Source organism: Phyllobates terribilis, unplaced genomic scaffold (genome assembly GCF_046119375.1).
Source record: "Phyllobates terribilis strain yellow unplaced genomic scaffold, ASM4611937v1 Scaffold_11__3_contigs__length_659146591, whole genome shotgun sequence".
Taxonomy (NCBI): Eukaryota; Metazoa; Chordata; class Amphibia; order Anura; family Dendrobatidae; genus Phyllobates; species Phyllobates terribilis.
The window spans coordinates 174,561,073-174,582,593 of record NW_027362771.1 but is presented as its reverse complement, the minus strand read 5'-3'; the positions used below and the strand labels follow the sequence as shown (position 1 = coordinate 174,582,593).

Below are 21,521 nucleotides of genomic sequence, written 5' to 3'. Positions count from 1 at the left end.
AATTTTTAGGATTTTTTTTTATTTATTTTTTTAAATATTAATGATCTTCCCCCTTCAACCAAACTGAACTAATTTAAGGAAATCTAAATGCTAGGTTGCAAAAATACTACATGAAGGTTCACAACTGGAAATGAACATGAGGCAACAGTGGGCAGTATGTTCGTGGGGTTTACAGAATGCATAGTACAGAAAACAAGTATTCAAAAAAAGAAAAAGAAAAAAAAAAAAAAAAATACTCGGCCATTAGTGTTGAGCGAGCGTGCTCGTTTAACCCTTTAAAAGAGCACGCCCGGGTGCTCGCCGAGTAGTTTCAGTGTGCTCGGCATCTCTGTTTGAGCCACTGCAGTTGCATGTGTCGCAGGTGTTAGACAGCTGTGACACATGCACGGATTGCCTGTTTGTTAGGCAATCCCTGCATGTGTCACAGCTGTCTAACAGCCGCGACACATGCAAACAGAGATGCCGAGCAAACCAAAACTACTCGGTGAGCACCCAAGCGAGCTCGTTTAAAGGGTTAAACGAGCACGCTCACTCAACACTAACGGCCATCTGTCTTAGCACAATTAGATAGTAGAATCTCAGTATGATCACGTCCCAACTGCAAACTCCTGCAACTGGCTGATGTATTCAACTGGCATATGTACGTGTCTAATATTAGACTATTAGAGCAATGAAGCAGGCCAGATAAATTATTTTAACCATCGCATACACTTTGCTATGTATATAGTTGTGGTTAAGTTCCAGAATTATGGAGATATATGTTAAAAAAAAATAAAAAATTGGCTTATGCGTCTCAAAGGAAAGAATCACATTTACAGTGACACACAAAGCTTGAATTTAGAATTTGGTTTCATTTTCACAATTAGCAACAAGAGGCTTAATACAGACCCTCCTTGCTTGCACTGTGTGAAAAAATTATAAAAATACAGCTATTAAGGTCCAGTTTCTGTAACATATAAAAGATGAATCAATTCACAGTCACACTGAGTGACTACATCTATAGCCATTCCGTATAAGTCATTTGAATCTTTGGATTAGGCCTTTTTCTATACCTATGCTGTGTTTTTGAGCTTTTTTCCCCTACACAGTACAGGTATAAAATAGCATTCCTTGACCAGCTCCTATCTTTAGTGTTATCTTCTTGTTATCCTCCCAATGGGTTGGGCTAGAACATGTGAACTGATTGTTGCAGAGCATTATGAAGCCCACACAGCCGCGTCTGATGCCAAAAGCTGAGTCTTCAGCAGCGGATGAAATGGATTCAGACATACAGTGCTGGCCAAAAGTATTGGCACCCCTGCAATTCTGTCAGATAATACTCAGTTTCTTCCTGAAAATGATTGCAATCACAAATTCTTCAATGAAAAAAACACAAAAAGAATTGTCCTAAAGCCAAATTGGATATAATTCCACACCAAAACTAAAAAAGAGGGTGGACAAAAGTATTGCCACCCTTTGAAAAATCATGTGATGCTTCTCTAATTCGTGTAATTAACAGCACCTGTAACTTACCTGTGGCACCTAACAGGTGTTGGCAATAACTAAATCACACTTGCAGCCAGTTAACATGGATTAAAGTTGACTCAACCTCTGTCCTGTGTCCTTGTGTGTACCACATTGAGCATGGAGAAAAGAAAGAAGACCAAAGAACGGTCTGAGGACTTGAGAAACCAAATTGTGAGGAAGCATGAGCAATCTCAAGGCTACAAGTCTATCTCCAAAGACCTGAATGTTCCTGTGTCTTCCGTGCGCAGTGTCATCAAGAAGTTTAAAGCCCATGGCACTGTGGCTAACCTCCCTAGATGTGGACGGAAAAGAAAAATGGACGAGAGATTTCAACGCAAGATTGTGCGGATGGTGGATAAAGAACCTCGGCTAACATCCAAACAAGTTCAAGCTGCCCTGCAGTCCGAGGGTGCAACAGTGTCAACCCATACTATCCGTCAGCGTCTGAATGAAAAGGGACTGTATGGTAGGATACCCAGGAAGACCCCACTTCTTACCCCGAGACATAAAAAAGCCAAGCTGGAGTTTGCCAAAACTTACCTGAGAAAGCCTAAAACGTTTTGGAAGAATGTTCTCTGGTCAGATGAGACAAAAGTAGAGCTTTTTGGGAAAAAGCATCAACATAGAGTGTACAGGAAAAAAAAAGAGGCATTCAAAGAAAAGAACATGGTCCCTACAGTCAAAGATGGCGGAGGTTCCCTGATGTTTTGGGGTTGCTTTGCTGCCTCTGGCACTGGACTGCTTGACCGTGTGCATGGCATTATGTAGTCTGAAGACTACCAACAAATTTTGCAGCATACTGTAGGGCCCAGTGTGAGAAAGCTGGGTCTCCCTCAGAGGTTATGGGTCTTCCAGCAGGACAATGACCCAAAACACACTTCCAAAAGCACTCTAAAATGGTTTGAGAGAAAGCACTGGAGACTTCTAAGGTGGCCAGCAATGAGTCCAGACCTGAATCCCATAGAACACCTGTGGATAGATCTCAAAATGGCAGTTTGGAGAAGGCACCCTTCAAATATCAGGGTCCTGGAGTAGTTTGCCAAAGAAGAATGGTCTACAATTCCAGCAGAGCATTGTAAGAAACTCACTGATGGTTACCGGAAGCGGTTGTTCGCAGTTATTTGGCTAAAGGTTGTGCAACCAAGTATTAGGCTGAGGGTGCCAATACTTTTGTCCGGCCCTTTTTAGGAGATTTGTGTGAAATGATCAATGATTTGATTTTTGCTTCATTCTCTTTTGTGTTTTTTCCTTGCAAGCAAATTAAATGAAGAGAATAATACCAAAGAATTTGTGATTGCAATAATTTTCAGGAAGAAACTGAGTATTATCTGACAGAATTGCAGGGGTGCCAATACTTTTGGCCAGCACTGTATATATATATATACCATTTTGATTAATCGAATTGCAGAGTATTCAAATTTGTGTAGAACCGTGCATTTCAGTTAATTTGATTCAAACTCGATCCTCTGCAGATTGATTCACTCATCTCTAGTAATCAATAACTAATTGTGTAATTCTGTTCCTGAAATTACCAGTGTATGCAGTCACAATCAAAATACATTAGTGCCATTAATTTTAGCAAATGACCCAAATAACTATTCAGGAGTTGCCTTATTATCCTTTGTATATACCAATTCACTAGTTGATTCTTTGTGTCAACGTCATTCTATCTCAGTAATATTTTCAGAACCAGATAATGGTCATATCTTGCTAACACACAAACACTGGCATTTTTGACTCATTTTTCAATTTCACAGTCAAAATTAGCACCAATAGCTACTGTTTGGTAACGTTCCCTACATTGCAAGTGTTTGCATGTACAATAAAAGTACCGCCTTCATGTCTTATGTTAAGCAACTGTAAGAAGATGGACATACTGCCCACATTCCCCCTTGAAGAACATGTATATTATTGTATTGTGATCCAAGGGGGAACGTTTCTCCTTGTGGAGGGTGACATGTCAAGCCTGACCTGCCAAGGTGAGAAGACTTTTAAGCTGCAATGCTCCTCTGGGATATATGCAAATTGACTCTTCCCAGAGGAGCATTGCTGCTTAAAAGTCTCCTCACCTTGGCATGTCAGGCTTGACATGTCCCTCTCTGCAAGGAGAAACATTACCCCATGGATCCCAGTCAGATGCCTCTCATCAAGCCAAACCAAATCTCACACTTTGCACTGACGAGGGGCAGTACCTCAAAACACATTGTCTGCAAATTGAGATTCTGGATTTGGCTTTTATCCTAAGTCATGTGACAAGATTTGTTAGAGCGTCGATATTGACATTTAGGACTGCTACTTCCTATAGGTGGCATTAGAGTTCTAGTCCTCTTCCTCTCTTTTTAGACAATTTGCTTTGTTGTATTGTATAATGTGAACTGTGATATGAGTTAATAGTGTTGGTATTGTGTTCTGCCTGACAATAGGAGAGTTAGAGTTAATTATTGAGACTAGCCCCTTAGTGGGAGGGCGTAAGGTGAAGGGACAGACACAGTTTCTTGGTAGGACATAAGACAGGCCCAGTGTGCATCTGAAGAAGACCTAAGGTCTGCACAGTAAGCAGGGCTGCATGATATTGGTGTTCCTGAAGTGAGGAGAGACTGAGATGATGGTTAGTGTGAATCGATGTAAAGAGAGAAGGAAAACTGACAGGAGGACAGAGTGAGCAATCGGAGATGGGTCCTAGGAGAGGACGCCTAGCAGTACGCCCACAGTTTATAACTCGGAGAGGTAACGGGCCAAGATGGGAAAGGGTACGTGAGACGAAAAGAGTGCCCCGGGTGGGAGTTCCAGAGCATTGGTAGCAGAGAAGCTAAGTACCGGCCATATTGGCAACATAGTTGCCTTGAGGGGAAAGAAGACGCAGAATCACTGGTTGAAATTAGGACTCTTGTGCTTGCTGTAGTACTGACCTTGGTTCTGGTGAAGCAAAGTGAAATACTGGAGATAGAGAACAAATGATTAAATAAAAAGGAATAGGGACTGTGTGTGAAGATGATCCATATGGTGAAGGAAATGTTCATAAAGTTGAGTACCCACTACCTACTGTACAAAATTCCCACAAAGTTATCATTAAGTAAAACATTTATTTTTCACTGGTGGTCTCCGTCATTGAAGTTCTTAACTTTGGTTGGCCAGGGCCAGATGTTATCGGTAACATGTGATCTGCAAGGGCGTAAAGCCCCCATAGCACAAATCCACACAATCAGCCAGGACCCCCAACTTCATGTAACGTCCTGGGGCACAATAGATGAGTACCTCGCCCACAGCTAAAGCCCACGCCACGTTACACTTGGCATAGTCGGCAGGATTGAGGTTTGCAGCCGGAAGTGCAGAGTGATGTGGAAAAGACTCAAGTTATGTGGAGGATGGCAAACGTTACGCGGTCTAAAAGTGTACAGAACAAAAACGTTAAAATGGCGGATAGCGATGCAGAACAACGAGAAAGTCCCACCCATCATGGATGTAAAATGTACAAAAAAGTGCAAAGAGCTGCCCAGCCCTCCGGAGGTTACGCCTATCGGAGGAAGTGTCGGGACTGGAAATACAAGCCAACAGTGGGGAGCGGTTGCTTCAGTAAACTAAAGTGGAAGGAAAAGGCTCGCCCCCGTATATGGCATGCGGTTAGTGCAGTGGATGAGGGCATGACCACTGCCTCGTGGTTCTGGAAAGAAGCAAGGACCTGGAAGAGGGTCATGGAGGCTGGCCAGCCTGAAGGTGCAGGTGGAAGAGAGAGATTGTCTCCAAGTTACCCAGAAAAGGAGGAAGACTGGTGGAGAAAATGGAGTCAGAAGCTGGAAGCGCTAGTTGTGCTAGTTGCACCCAATAGCCAGAACAGTTCAAGGTTCCTGAGATCCACGCTCTAGCAGATCTAGGACCCACATGTATCCAGGACTCCCCCGCGTTGATGGCCACAGACGGCCAAAGAGTGTTCCCTCCCCCTAGTTTTATTGCACTTGTTGCGTATTCCTCTGCTGGATTAAGAGACGTTGTAGCCGCTGAAGGGTCCTACACCCTCAGTCAAGAACTGCATTTAATCCAGGATGAACATTGCCCCTAAAGGAGTATGTGTCTGTCTCATGGACAGGAGTGGTGTAAAAGGACTGTGTCCCCGTCCTATGGACTGATGTAGGGACAATGTACTGTGCCCTTGACAAAAAAGGCTACCCACAAAGGTAAGGACTGTGGCGTGTCATGTTAGCTTGAGGGCCCTTGTTCAGAGGGGCCAAATTAACCTGAAAGATTGGTGCCATGTTAGAAAGGATAAAAAGGACTTGGATGGTTGTGGTTTCAGGGTCCTAGCGAAGTAGGACCGGGTCTGTTGTTCTCGGACAAAGAAAAATAATTCAACGGGTCTAATATAAGTTGTGTACAGGAGAGTGTGTTGATGTCATCTAGAGTTTGGATGGCCATAATTAAAGAAGGGGGAAATGTAAGGAGATGGACATAGAGCCCACACATCCCTTTGAAGAACACACGTATTGTTGTATTGTATAATGTGAACTGTGATATGCGTTAATAGTGTTGGTATTGTGTTCTGCCCAACAATAGGGAGAGTTTGAGTTAATGATTGGGACTAGCCTTAGTGGGGGGGCGGGGGGCTAGGGTGAAGGGACAAAGACAGTTTCCTGTCAGAACATTAGATAGGGCCAGTGTGTGTCTGAAGAAGACCTAAGGTCTGGGCAGTAAGCAATGCCGCATGATGTGGGTGTCCCTGAAGTGAGGAAAGACCGTGACAGTGGTTAGCGTGAATCAGAGTAAACAGAGAGGGAAAACTGACAGGAGGACAGAGTGATCAATCGGAGATGGATCCTGGGAGAGGACGCCTAGCAGTAAGGTTCAGATTTTATAACTGAGAGAGGTAATGGGCCAAGATGGGACAGAATATGTGAGACAAAGAGAGTGCACCCAGATGGAAGTTTCAGAGCGTCAGTAGCAGAGAAGCTAAGTACCTGCCATATTGGCTACATAGCTCTCTTGAGGGGAAAGATGATGCGGAACAACTGGTTGAGAATAGGTCTCTTGCTAACCGGACTGTAGTATTCAGCTGGGTTGTGATGAAGTAGAGTGAAACAGTGGAGATAAAAAACAGACGAGTAAAGAGAAAGGATCAGGGACTGTGTGTGATGATGCTCCATATAGTGAAGGAAATGTTCATAAAGCGGTATACCCGCTACCTACTGTACATGATTCCCACAAAGTTATCATTAAGTAAAATGTTTATTTTTGAATGGTGGTCTCCATCATTGAAGTCCTCAACATCTGGTCCTGGTAAACCAAAGTCAATGGTAACATTCGGTCTGCAAGGGTATAGGGCCTATATAGCACAAGTCCACACACCCAGCCAGGACCCCCACCTTCATGTAATGTGCCGGGGTGCCAGAGATGAGTACCTCGCCCATGGCTATCGCCCCACATCACATTACACAACTGCCACAATAACTATTTAAGCTTAAAGTTGTCTTATTCTTTGTACCTGACAGCCCATTTGCTGCTTCCTTGCGTTGAAACCAATATTGAACAGAAATCATCGCAATCAGTTTATTTTAGTGTTTAGGGTGACAGTTTCAATCTGGAATTGATTATTCTTGTACTCTCTTAACTATAGAGGTGTGTATCTCCTCAGCATATTGAGGTTCATTTACATTTGCCTTCCAGCACACATAGTAGCACAAGAACCAGGACTTTGCACTCACATGGGAATTCAGAGTCCATTATGTGACTGTTTATTTTTAAAGCAACAAATAATTATTATATAAGTTTTGCAACCTGTTCTTTTATTCCTGCTTGCATTAGAAGCCCTCATGGAAACTGGATTTTTATGTAGACTGTTTTTTTTTTTAAATGAAAACTTATCCATATTTACCTTCAGCTGCAAAGAAAGAACAGGAGAATCTGCAAGGAAGTGCAGCAGCAGCTGAGTGGAGTGCCCATTGATTGCCCATCACCAGGTTAGTGCATAGTTACCTCTGTATGTGCCAGTCTTGTGCTGGGAAGCACCCTCTACCTTCATAATGAGCATGGCAGACCCTCTGCTCAGTTCTAAAATAGAGCAGATGAGTCTGTGATGAGGGGGCGAGGGATGTTACCATCAGAGGGTGTGTGCAGGCTGTGCTAGGAGTTTCTGCGCTGGTGCTGAAAGAACAGCTCCTTTCCTCCAGCTGTCTTCTATCAGGAGGGGGTTTGGCAAGGAGACATCATCAGCATCCCACCTCCAGGAGCCACCACACGATCTTCTTCACTCTTCAGCCTGACTATCACTAGGATCACACACTTGTTTCTGTAAATCCTCCAGGAGGTCGTGGATTCTTTGTTTGTGCTCCTATATTTAATGGCTACCGCCTGTTGTGCTTCTGACATCCTTACAGCAGCTGACACAGGAGGAAAATGCTCCATAAAATGGACTGAGATGGACTTATCAGAATAACAGCCCTTTGGAGTTGAAGCCAGGAAAAGCCATTCATAAAAACAGACAAGTAGTTTGCACTTCAAGATCGATCCTTGCCTTTGATCCTTACAGAAAAGATGAAGAGGGGCTGGCACATACTACTGGCACTTTATTAGCACTGTGTGTGAGGTATGGAAAAGCTTTGTCTTTGTCCAGGCTGATGCATGTTACGTGTACATATTACTGGGCAGCTCTGTCTCTTTACATGGCTGCATACAACCTGTAGGCAGACAATTGCATGGTGTAAATAGGATCCAGTAAGAGGGACATTGGATGTGACTGATAAGAACCTTGTAGGTGACTTAAGCTTGGAGGAGGAGTGCTTAGTGTCAGGTACGAAAGAGCTGGAGAACTTCTTACTAACTGAAGGTCAACAAGTTGAAGGGTGCTCTACTCAAAGTAGTTGTGTCTGTTAAATCATATACTAAATGTACATTACAGAATGTAAAGCGATAAGGAGGCATTGCCGTTATTTAACCCTCTGTGTGTCCTCACTTTTTATTCTACCACTGCAGGACACAGGCTCCTTTCTCCTGCCACCCATGCGCGTCATGTGGCATCCAGAGATATGGGCAAGATCGATGAGAACGAGAGGATAATCCTCAACGTGGGGGGCACCAGGCACGAAACATATCGGAGTACTCTAAAAACCGTGCCCGGGACCCGGTTGGCATTACTAGCATGCGAATCTCAAAGCGACTCCGGACTGGACCAGCAGCCGGTCCCAGGCACCTTCCAGGGCACCTGTCGTGGGAATGAATTCTTCTTTGATCGCCACCCAGGGGTCTTCGCTTATGTCCTCAACTATTATCGCACTGGCAAACTGCACTGCCCAGCGGATGTATGCGGACCCTTGTTTGAGGAGGAATTGGCATTTTGGGGCATTGATGAAACGGACGTGGAGCCCTGTTGTTGGATGACCTACCGCCAGCACCGAGATGCGGAGGAAGCCCTAGATATATTTGAGACCCCAGACCTAATCACTGGAGAATCACCTTTAGATGAGGATGAGGAGGACTTAGGGAAGAGACTTGGGATAGAAGATGTTGTGGGTCCTGATGGGAAGACAGGACGCTGGAGAAGGCTACGGCCCCGCATGTGGGCTTTATTTGAAGATCCTTATTCTTCCAGAGCCGCCAGGGTAAGTGCTGCCAGGTCAATATATGCCAGTCCCAATCATACGATAACCTGTTGATTTAATGGATACCACTGTTACTGGTCAGCACCACAACTCTCTGACTTCATTTATTTCCCCTTAAACAACATAACCTGAATGGTTTACCATCTAACCTTATGACGGTAACTATAATGTGACATTTACAAGGCTGCTTGACCTAAAGCATACAATGTGTAATAGTAAACCATGCATCTGACAACATCAGTCACCATTATCTTTGTACATGTTCTGGAGATGTGTGGAGTAGTGATCATGGGGGCATGTTTTTTTCAGGACATCCCGTCATTAATCTAATTGAAACATTTCAGGGTCAAAAATGCTTAATGCTTGTCTGCCTGACGTGATTTTCTGTGTCATATATGTGATATATGGTTGGTGACTATATACAGTTTAGGGCTGTGATATATTGATTTATGAGGAGTAGAAAGACATCTTACATTGATGATGTGCATAGTGATGTCACATTGCAGGAATATTAATCACAGTGACATCACCGTAGAGTGATGATGAACACGATGATGTCACAGTATTGTGATGCTGAACCCAATGATGTCACAGTCAAGGGATAATGAACAGTGAGGTCACAGTAAAGAGATAATGAACACATTGATGTCACAGTACAAGAATAATCTACACAAAAAGGTCACTTTATACACTGTGACATCACAATATAGGAAATAAAAACATATAATGATGTCACATGCAGGTAGAATGTAATCATTTTGTCAGAAGCCAGCAGATGTTTCAGAAATAATGCCATATATCAGACGAGGAATGAAGAAATAGTGCACACAGCAGTTGGTAACCATGGTGTTTCAGATTAAAATTTACTGTAGAATGAAACTGAATTCAATTTCCATGCCTTCTGCAAATGCCCACAGTGTTCAATAGCACCTTATGTGGAAATGGGCCCCTATAGCTTTTGGGCCCTAGAGCAGCTGGTTTGTCTGCTAAATACTGTAACTGTAGAAATAAAGCCATGGAGCGCGCAACCAAAACATATACATTGATCTATTGCGGAAAAGCAAAAATGTACAAATCTGGACATGAGGTTCTTAGATAATAATCTGATCAGACTGTATGAGCCCACTGCCACGTCACGGCGAACTCTCAGTGGGTCCTTGACCTTAAAGGTGTGGTGCCGTGTGGCGACCACCGCCTACGCAATACAACACCAGCAGGGGGGAAGACATAGGTGACCGACAGCATCCATTCAACTGTGCCCCATATTAAACAGTATTGGCTCTATATCTTTGGTTTATCACTGCCCCTAGTACACCCACAAAGCCCACATTACTGTCCATAACTATGTGAAAGGACCCTGAAAAAAAACACTTTACACACATTACTGACAATGTAGAATTTCTAGGAAAGAGACACAAGAGATTTGTATTGCACCCGCAGATCTATGCTGAATGTGTAAAAAAACAAAGCGGCCTATAGGTTAGAAATTGGTTATTAAAACCTATATAAGGTATAAAACTCAGTATTAAAGGGGTTGTCTGGCCACTTAAAGAAGCACTACCATCAAAATTGTTTTAATATATTGAAACCATCATATTACATGGCAGTCACAATTGCTCATTTTGCCCTTCGACCCAGCTAATGATTAAAAACTGACAAGTTGAATCCTTCTAAGCTCTATGTAGAAACAGGAAGTCAATTTTTCCTGTATGAGTCATGAGTCACTGCAAAAGTCCCTGGCAGGGGGAGAAGGGAACTGCTGAGTCTGGAGTTGAAAAGGGGAATGATAAATGCAGGGACAAGAGACTTCCTGTTTCTACATAGAGCAGAGAAAAGAAAAGAATTAGCTGGGTATAAAGGGATAATGAGCAATTGTAAGTACACAGTGCTGTATAATATGATGATAGCAATATATTAAGAGGATAGAAGTTTTATGAGAGTGCTTCTTTACATCACTCAGAAGAGGAGAAGAATGGCGCTGGACACCGGAGAAAGCAGCAGTAGTTGAGTATATGGATACAAACGTTACATTACATGCATATACACACATTTAATGAATAAAAATCTTAGTGGGTGTCCTTCTTTAAAGAGATTGTTCACTACTATACAGAATGCCCATATCGATTCAAACGGTGGAAATCAGTTTTTTTGTAATTACCATCTGTTGTGATTGCTGCCTGTGAGTGGTGCTATTGCTGACTGCTCAGCAGGCATCACGTGACTCCCGGCTACAGACAGCTCTGACATCTGCTGATGTCACGTCAAGTTCCCGCACGTCACAGCCAAGCATCCACCGCGCGCTTTCCCAATGAATGCAGGGGAGAGAGAAAGCGCACGGTGGATGCTGTACTGTGACGGGCGGTGAAACCCCGCCCACAGCCCATCAATCAGCTGGGCGCGTGTCACTGTGTCACGCCTGGTGTGACATGCAGAAGTAGTGCTGTTGCAGAGTGTGACATGCAGAAGTAGTGCTGCTGCTTTAAAAGCATTCAGCAACTATTAGAAGCAACACAAGCACAGGAGACAGGAAGTGTTGTGCTCCAGAAGCATCCAGCAACTAGCAGGGTTGACACAGTCACGGGAGAAGGGGAGTGTTTTAGCAGAGCCCCATGGGGGTTGTGGGGAAGTTGTTTACTGTCTTGCCGGAGCTGAAGAGAAAGGTGGCTTATGATCTGTATCTCACAGAAGGCAAGGGAACAGAATTCAGGTCAGGAGGGAAGCTAAACAAAGGTCAGTTAGACTTCCTGAGCTAATAGTGTGGAGTATTATTGGCCAGGAAGATAAGGACTGGCAGGAAGCCTGTCATAGAGATCATCTCCCTCATCACACCGTCCACCCCTCCATCTCCATGCAGAAAAGAGAATGCTGTCTACTATTGAGTCCTTATGAAGGAAAACCTGTGGTTGTGTATGCATCAAAACTGTGCTGTACTGTGCTTCCAGATAATAGACTGTGTACAGCTGTGCTGCAAAGGAGACTGTACTGTTATTACTGGAGCCTGTTGCTCAAAGAGACATTTGCATTGCACTGGACGTGCTTCATTAAGTGTTACTGTTCTACCATTTATGAAGACTCTTGTCAGATGTGTCTGGTCAGCAACTGAATCTATCATGTGCCTGAGAGAAGCTGCAGCCTATGGTCGCCCTGAGTAACGGTTCCCCCAGGATTCCAATGAATTCATGTAACCGGTCTCGCCCCTATCTGAACTTAGGCTGCGTGCGTGTAACACTGGCTGTAGCCGGAACTTGACGTGACATCACGGATGTCAGAGTCGGCTGCCGCCAGGGTCACGTGATGCCTGTTGAGTGGTCAGCAATAGCGCCACTCACAGGCAGCATTTACAACAGATGGTAATTACAAAAAAAATCTCCACCGTTTGAATCAATATGGGCATTCTGTATAGTAGTCAACAACCTCTTTAAAGAAGACCTGTCACCAGTTGCTCTTATTTTTTTACCCTGTAATCTTGAGCATGCCGTATTTTTTTTTGTCTTAAAATTTGTTTTTATATCCGCCATACAGTTCTAGAACTATGCGCTTTTTTCATTTAATTTTTATAGTGTTTATCAAAGAAGTAATGCTCACTTGATTCTTCGGGGGCATGTTTCTAGGCTGCTCTGCATTATTACCTGTAAGCAGTGCCTCAAACCCATAAAAGTTACCAATAAATAAAAAGGTCTACATCTCTGTTCTAGTTTGTGGATTTAAAAAAAACCCATAAACTGCAGTACTCAGTGGGAATAAAATAAGATTGAAAACTATACACTTATGACTTTGTGATAGGACCTCTTCAAATGTTTTAAACTGATACCTCATTATTCCCATCCCAATTCATTTGTGTTCCAGTTCCCCATCCCCTGTCTGTGCCTCCTGCTTTGTTTGGAATTGTCACTTGTCCATCCATCTGAAGTGTTATAATAGGAGCACTAAGATGAGTATTACTTCTAGTTTTATTTTACGCCCTTCTGAGCTGTTTTTCTTTATTTTAGTTATCAGACAACCTCGTTAATGCATTTCAAAAAGTGGGTGTTCTTTAAAGGTAAACTTTCTCTGCAATGTAAAATGCAACAGACTACAAACTGCAATTCTGTCAACATGTGCTGCCAACAGTGTGTAATCTTCTGCTATGGGTTAGTTGGGAAAGTACAATTTAACCTCTTCACGCCATGGCCATTTTCCATTTTTTTGTTTCCAGTTTTTCTTCCCCTTCTTCCAAGAGCCATAACTTTTTCAGTGACCTGGCAATAAGAATCCCCCAGTAAGTACAAGTATGCAGATATCAAACATGTATAGTTTATTTTTTATTTTAGTGATGAAAAAAATGGTTAAATTGTTTGAAAAAAAGTTTTTGTGTTTGTCACCATTTGCCAAGACTTGTAGCGTTTTAATTTTTTGGGATCTGGGGCTGGGTGATGTCTTACTTTTTTTTGCCCTGAGCTGACATTTTTATTGATACCATTTTGGGGTAGACGTTTTTATCTCATCTTATAGCAATTTAATGCAATAGTGAGGGGGCCAAAAAAACGTAATTCTGGATTCTTAATTTTTTTCTTGTTACGCCATTTACAGATCGGCTTAATTGTCTTTAGATTTTGATAGATTGGAGATTTCTGAAAGCAGTGATACCTAATATGTGTATTTTTTTAATTTTTTTATTTTCAATGGGGCAAAAGGGGAGTGGTTAAAACTTTTGTGTTTTTCTTTCATATTTTCAAAAACTTTTTTTTAAACTTTTTGCTGTCTTCAATAGTCACATTAGGAGACTTGAAGCTACGATCATCCAATCGCCTGTGCTATACATAGCAGGGCTTCAGCTCTTCTAACTATAGCAAAAATCACGGTCTCCCATCAATGCTGTCCAAAGAGCCGGCATTCACAGGACATTAACAATGACAAGCACAGTGCGTTGTAGTCACCAGTACGTTGTAGTGCCTGTACATGGTGCCCAGCTCATGCTTCTGAAGACACGCACCCCTAAATTAGATGGGCTCTCATCGCTATAGAAATGCCAAACATGTGGATGCTAAGTGTGGTTTAGACACACTGGAACTCAGAAGGGAAGGCAGCATTTGGATTTGGGAGCCCAAAATTTGCTGGATTTCTTTTGGGGGGCGAGGAGCCATAGCGCTTTTCCAGAGCCTTTGTGCTACCATTAACTTGGAAGCCCCCCATATTTACAATTACAGATGATGGACCTGAGTGGGGACTTGATTTTTTTGTGGATTGAGTTTAAGCTTTTATTGGGAACAGTTTACATTACATTTTGGATCACATTTATCCGGCACTCTACGCTGAGCACTTACTTTGGGATTTCCATCTAATTCTCCAAGTGGCGTGATTTAGATGAAACCCCCGAGGAATCCATTCACTATAATGAGGCAGCAGAGTTACTCTGGTCTCCGTCTGCCCTCTGCACAGAGTTCTCATTATTTTCAGAAGTGCACAAACTGTGGCCGACCGTGCTTTTATGCATGACTAAAAAGACGGACACCGCCGAATCAAAGGGCAGACAGCGTCCACAGTGCCTCCTTCTGCCTCATTATAGGGAATTTTCCACCGGGGGGCTCTGTTTGAATCACGCGTTTCAGAGATTTACATGGAAACCCTGGTGTAAGCGCTCAGCACAGAGAGCAGGATAAATGTGAGCCGATCCTTACTGCAATCTTTGGGAGGCAGAATGAACAAATCAACAGCAGATGAAGAATTGGTTTTATTTATTTTTTACACCGTTCCTCGTGTGGTATAAGTGATTAGACAACTTTATTCTTCAGGTCGATGCGATTATAGTAATACCAGATTTATATCGTGTTTTTACATTTGGCTGCTGTCACACACTAAGGCTATGTGCCCACGATGCAGAAATGCTCTGGATTTTTCCTGAGCGTTTCTGCATCTCCCTGGCAGAAAAAAACGCATGCGGATTGTACATGCGTTTTTCCTGCCAGGGACATGCGGATGTGAAGCGGGTTGACAAGCGCTTTCCAAGCGATTTTAGCATCACTTGGAAAGTGCTTGTCAACTTGGTCACACTATATAAATCCATGCAACTGGCATGAATTTATATACTGTGACCGAAAGAATGTTTAAAAATAAAAAATAAATCTATACTTACCTTCCGATGGCCCCCGCAGTCATGCTTCGCTCCGTCCTGGCTGCCAGCAGATCGCGGTACACTGAAGGACCTGCCGACGTCAGCGTCGCGTGACCCGTCACATGACTATGACGTCAGCACAGGTCTTCCAGTCCATCGCGATCTGCCGACAAGGGAGGATGAGCGCAGCGGGGGCCATCAGAAGGTAAGTATAATATTTATTTTATTCTTTTTTTTTTTACAGTTTCTATGGTACCCGGGTCCGGAGGAGAGTCTCTTCTCCTCTAGACCTGGGTACCATCCACACACACATTGAACGCATGCATTCCGCATGTGCTTATCTAGTGAAGCGGAATACCTGCGTTCTAATGCAAGTCAATGGCGGTGAAAACGCAGCGCTTCCGCAAAATAATTGGTAGTGCTGCATTTTTTTCCCCAATGATAATCCGCAGCAGAAATTTCCGCAGCATGTGCACAGCACATGCGGATTATCATTGGGGAACATGGCAGGCCTTCTACCATGTGTTTTTTAAGCGTTTCTGCAGCGTTTTTGCCGCTGCAGAAACGCTTAAAAAACGCATCGTGGGCACACAGTCTTAAAGACACTTTTTTTTTGCAAAAAATTGCTTTTGCCTCGCCATATTTTGAGACCTATAATTTTTCCATATTTTGGCTGACAAAGTCATGTAGGGGCTTGTTTTTTGCAGGATGAGTTGCCGTTTTTATTGATACCATTTTCGGGCACATGACATTTTTTGATCGCTTTCTATTCCAATTTTTGGGTGGCAGAATGAACAAAAACCAGCAATTCAGGAATTATTTTTTTTTATGCTGTTCCACGAGTGGTAAAATTGATAAGACAGCTTTATTCTTCATGTCGGTGCAATTACAGGGATACCACATTTATATCTTTTTTTATGTTTTGTCGCTTTTACACAATAAAACTATTTTATAGAAAAATAATTATTTTTGCCTTGCTTTATTCTGAGAGCTGTAACTTTTTTATTTTTACATGGACGGAGCTGTATGGCAGCATGATTTTTTGTGGGACAAGATGAAGTTTTCAGCTTTACCATTTTTATGTACATTCGTCATTTTGATCTTGTTTTATTGCACTTTTTGTTCGGTGGTATGATGATAAAGCATAGTTTTTTGCCTCGTTTTTTTTTTTTTTTTTACTGTGTTGACTGAAGGGGTTAACTGGTGGGACAGTTTTATAGGTCAGGTCATTCTGGATGCGGTGATACCAAATATGTGTATATTTTTTAAATTTTTTACATAAATTAATGTACTTATTGGATGAATATTTTCCTTTTTTTTGTTCTTTATTTTGTGATTTTTTTATACTTTCGCTGATCTAATACCCCGAAAAAGCTTCTGCACTGCAGAGCATCAGATCAGCTTCTGGCAGGCAGGGAGCTCCTGCTCTCTGAGGGACCCTGTAGCCATCTTGGGACCGGGGGTCACCATGGAGACCATCAGCACAACACGATTGCATCGCATTGTGTTGATTGTATCACAGAGAAAGCTCAATTCCTCTTCGATGCCCCGTGTTGTCGCTATAACTATTGACAGCGGCATCACAGGTGTTAAACGCCTGTGATCAGTGCTAGCACCAATCATGGGTGTTTCTGCAGGGTTTCAGCTCTCACAAAGATCATACAAGTGATCGCGGTGGCGCAAAGCGTGAGCCTGCGCAATCACTGCGCTGTATATATACTGTTCTTTACGGCAAAGCAGCTCCCGCAGAGAAGTATATATACTGCGCATGGTGGGAAGGGGTTAAAGGCACATGACAGCTAATTATATCTGCTGTCATGTGCAGGCGAAGATGCAGGCTCAGCGCTAGAGTCTGCATCAAAGTCAGGGACACGACATATGACATAAATATACGTAATATGTCATGAAGGGGATAAAGTACCACTCCCGCTTTTTTTTTAAATTTCAGCACTGGAGTGGTGCCACTAAAGTAAGGTCTCTGAACCTTCTAATACACTTAGCGCCATTGTCTTTATCTGTTATCGTCGCCGCTCCGGTCAGGCACTGTCATTTTGTGACCGCAACTTCACAAGACAGCAACTTCTGACTGATCGGAAGTTAGAGGTAACCGTAACAAACTCTCAATGTAATTCTTTGAGAGTTGTGGCTTCTGGATCATCCAGTAACCACTGGAGCGATCCGGCAGGTCACAAATGGCTGGAGATGACCAGAGTGGCACCGAGAACAGATGAAAATGGTGGCTGGTAAGTATAAGACTAAGTGCAGGGAACTTAGATTAATGACACCACTCCAGCAATCGCTGGAGTGCTGCTTTAATGTATAGGAAGTAATTCACTGGCATGAGTGACTGCTCACGTAAATGGGAGTCAAGGAGACTTCTTGGTCATTTTAGGTGATGGATTTTTGACTTCTAAAAGTAATATGTTTTGGTAAGGGTGGTACCTATAATACAACCAATGAATGTGTGTAAATATACTGCATATAATTCTAATGTTCTTTCATTGATTGAGATTTTACATTGCTTTACATCGCTTATAAAAACATATACAAGCACAAAGAATACATTATTGGGCCGAATACCATAGAGGAAGGGGCATTTGTATCAGGATCTATCAAGGAGACTATCAGACAAGCCAATGGTTAATTTGTATGCACCTATGTGTGGATTTCATGCTGCAAGCCTCTGCTAGGAGGAGCAGAACATGGGTAGATGAGTGGTTGACCTTGAAGCTAATCTGCTTTACTGTGATGCATAGTGAATGAAATGACGTACATATGCCTACAATAAAAGAAATGTGAGTACATATAGTATTGAGCCGACCTTCGATTCATTCCAGATGTCAACCTGGTGACTATGAAGTCATGCAGAGTCCAGTTCTTGAAAAGCCAGAATATAGCCATTCTCCTGCTCAATGTATGTTTGACTAGAACATTCAACAAGGCTCAGCGAAAGCCTGAAAAACATGGAAAACATTATGAGCTGCCCTGTGATTACTCTGTATGTATATGAAAGAGTGATCAGCATTATAATATGCAAGTGCTGGGATTATCCTGCTGGGATTCGTTGAGCTGACTATTACTGTTGATGTGTAATACTTGGTTTCAGTTTTATATTACTGTATATATATTATATTTGCACTTCTACCCCAACAGCAAGGTGACTCCCTGCTATTCCAAAGTTTGTTAATCATCTAAGGTTAAAATAATACGTACCATAGCACAACTACATTTCACTGTATTCCAGAAGCCTTGATGGCCGCATGGCCTATAATACTGAATGTTCTGGTCTTGATTTGGTCCATATTGTTTATTAAGAGTTATCTTTTTCGTGTGTGGTATTTACTCATACATGTACTGATGTATATATATATATATATATATATATATATATATATATACAGTACAGATCAAAAGTTTGGACACACCTTCTCATTTAAAGATTTTTATGTATTTTCATGACTGTGAAAATTGCACATTCACACTGAAGGCATCAAAACTATGAATTAACACATGTGGAATTATATACTTAACAAAAAAGTGTGAAACAACTGAAAATATGTCTTATATTCTAGGTTCTTCACAGTAGCCACCTTTTGCTTTGATGACTGCTTTGCACACTCTTGGCATTCTCTTGATGAGCTTCAAGAAGTAGTCACCAGAAATGGTTTTCACTTCACAGGTGTGCCCTGTCAGGTTTAGTAAGTGGGATTTCTTGCCTTATAAATGGGGTTGGGACCATCAGTTGTATTGTGCAGAAGTCTGGTGGATACACAGCTGATAGTCCTACTGAATAGACTGTTAGAATTTGTATTATGGCAAGAATAAAGAAGCTAAGTAAAGAAAAAATTTCCCAGACATGTAGAGTTGGGGCACTAATGGGGAGAGATAGAGCTTACCCGTGTTGGAGAACCACCATTTAGGGTTACCGCTGATGGAGCGTGGAGGGAGGGTTAGAAAGGGTAGACGACCCGAAGTGCATTTCGCGTTGTAAAACAATACTTTTTTCTAGTGTATTTAATAAAATTTATCTTTGCATATTTAAATTAACCTGTGTACTCCATTGTTCTACCATTTAACATAGAGCTTAGATGGATAGAGCTAGTCTGTTTTTAATCACGTGAAGTAACAGACCTAATGAAAAAGAGAAGAATTAACTGGTTAGAAAGGAAAAATTAGCAATTGTAAGTATACAATGCCATATAATATGAAGACTGCAATATATTAAGAGGATAAAAAGTTTGATGGGAGTGATTCTTTAATATTAATGATATTAATGACTTAAGACCTCCCACTATCCCCACTGATCAGCTGCTTGATGTGGCAGAAGCCTACCACATTTCAGTTCAAGATATGTCTACTCCAACTAATACTTTGTACTAAGCAAAGGGTTAATCGCATTTTACACCAAATCTGTCATCAGATCTCTTACACCTGCTGAGGCTGGTGTAGTTACTTCACAAGTTTGTGTCAGAATGGCTCTATAATCATCCAATTAAGTCCAGCTAGAGTTTATTTTATTATTAAAGGGGTTCTCAGGGACTTGCATACATATAACATATCATTAACATGAGTCATCAATATGAGACAGGTCTAAATGGGAAAAAAAATGCAATCTCAGCAGAAGACACTAAACAATGTATTGCTAGGCCGTAATCACTCATTACAGCCATCCGATTTTTTTGGAAGGAAAAGGTCATCTTAGCAGAGAGTAGGGTGCTATGTATGATTATCGTTCCTAGGAATGTTTGCTTCCGGATAATCGTGCAGTCTACCCAGGTTGCTGATCACCCAAGGAATGAACAAAAAAACAAAAAACGCTTTTTCGTCAGGTGAAATGATCTTTTGTGCTGCACAAATGATCATCGTTTTTGGCTGCGCATTACCCTGTGTAAACAGGACTCACACTACTGAGAACTTTAGCATCCTATGGGCAACGAATGATCTGTTACACATTGTGCAGTGTGCACGTGAAGCCAGCTTAGCATGTGTAAGCTGGTTATTAAATGACTGCTGACCGGAGATCATGTTGGCAGCCGGTGGTTGTTTAACAGTGGGCATCTCAGTGTTAGAGTCCTAGCATTTGTAGAGGACTTTCCCAGTTGTCCTGTGTGGCCAACAATGTTTTCCTTCATAAGGCCCTTACAACAGATGCTTTTAACCCTCCATGGGTATAGGATGACCAGATAAATAGCTGACTGTACCATGAGAGTATACTGTAAAAACCTCAAAAGGTGACATTGCCTGGGACAGTTCTAGGTGGTAAGACGTTTCCTATGCACTGGCTGATGAACTAATATATTTAGTCTATTCCAATCAAATGATTAAAAGACTGCATTTCTGAGAAACCGACTTGGCTGATATCCATATGTCCTAATAAAGCATATTGACGAGGGTTTTCAATTTCTATGTGCCCAGAGAAAGATAAACTGATAAGGTGTGACAACATTTTTTTACAGTATATAATTTATTCTAACTTTTTTTTTAGTTTGAACCCAAGTTCTGTTTGGTAACTAGGGCTACAGCCATGGGAATGTGTTTTATCCTTCATTTTGCTATCATGTATGTTAAGGTATCATTTTATTCAACTTTCGATACCGTGTTCTGCTCCGCACAGTGCTTATATCTGGGGCCGATAATAGTTGATCTGTAGGGGTGCCGGATGCTACTTGTAGGTCATCAATGTGTATGCACCGAACAACCTCTTTAAGCAGTGAAACTTTCAGATAGTATTTTCCATTCTGACATTGACTGGAGCTGATGTGCAGGTCTCCGTAGTGGCTGCTACATATTGAATGCCGCCGGAACTAATAACAGCTGATCGGTTGTTGTGCCAGTATTCGGACCCCCACTAATCTGATATTAATGACCTACCCTTTAAGTATTTTTTTGCGCAATTCTGTACGATAAGGATTATATTGGTGGGTGAACAGGAGTGCAGCCATTTCTCCAATAAACTGATCAGAATGACTTTAGAGCAGCGAATGGGTGTCTTTATGTTCTACTAATAGGTGAGGTTCCTAGTGTTGCGACCCAGACTTATGAGACATTTAAGGCATGTCCTGTCGATAAGATGGCAATACCATGCAAATCTATATTTCCTGCTTCACCCATATCAATTGTATTCTTCTGACACACCACATTTATTAGTGGCCATAGATGAGGTAATGTCGTAGTTACATAGGGCAGCAGAACATCCCATTGAAATACTTTCCTGCCTGTTTAGCCTTTTTTCCACAGACATACTGGTATATACAAACTAAAGGGGGCATTACACTTTTTACAGTACCTTTTGGTTTGAAATATCCATTAAAAACAAATCTACTGTATATCATACCTGT

At 42.1% G+C, this 21,521-nt stretch overlaps 1 protein-coding gene across 9 annotated transcripts in view; it reads left to right on the top strand.

Annotated features, from left to right (window-relative positions):
- The first annotated feature begins 7,574 nt into the window (after positions 1–7,574).
- Positions 7,575–21,521, top strand: part of KCNC2 (potassium voltage-gated channel subfamily C member 2) — a 234,658-nt gene continuing 220,711 nt past the window's right edge. For 6 of the 9 annotated variants that reach the window (XM_073651802.1, XM_073651803.1, XM_073651806.1 and 3 more), the window contains exons 1-2: positions 7,577–8,080; positions 8,467–9,092. In XM_073651802.1, coding sequence (XP_073507903.1) covers positions 8,520–9,092 — 573 coding nt within the window. In that variant the 5' untranslated portion in view covers positions 7,577–8,080; positions 8,467–8,519. Of the gene's footprint in view, positions 8,081–8,466; positions 9,093–21,521 lie in introns of all 9 variants that reach the window. The other 3 variants (XM_073651800.1, XM_073651801.1, XM_073651799.1) reach the window with 2 other exon arrangements.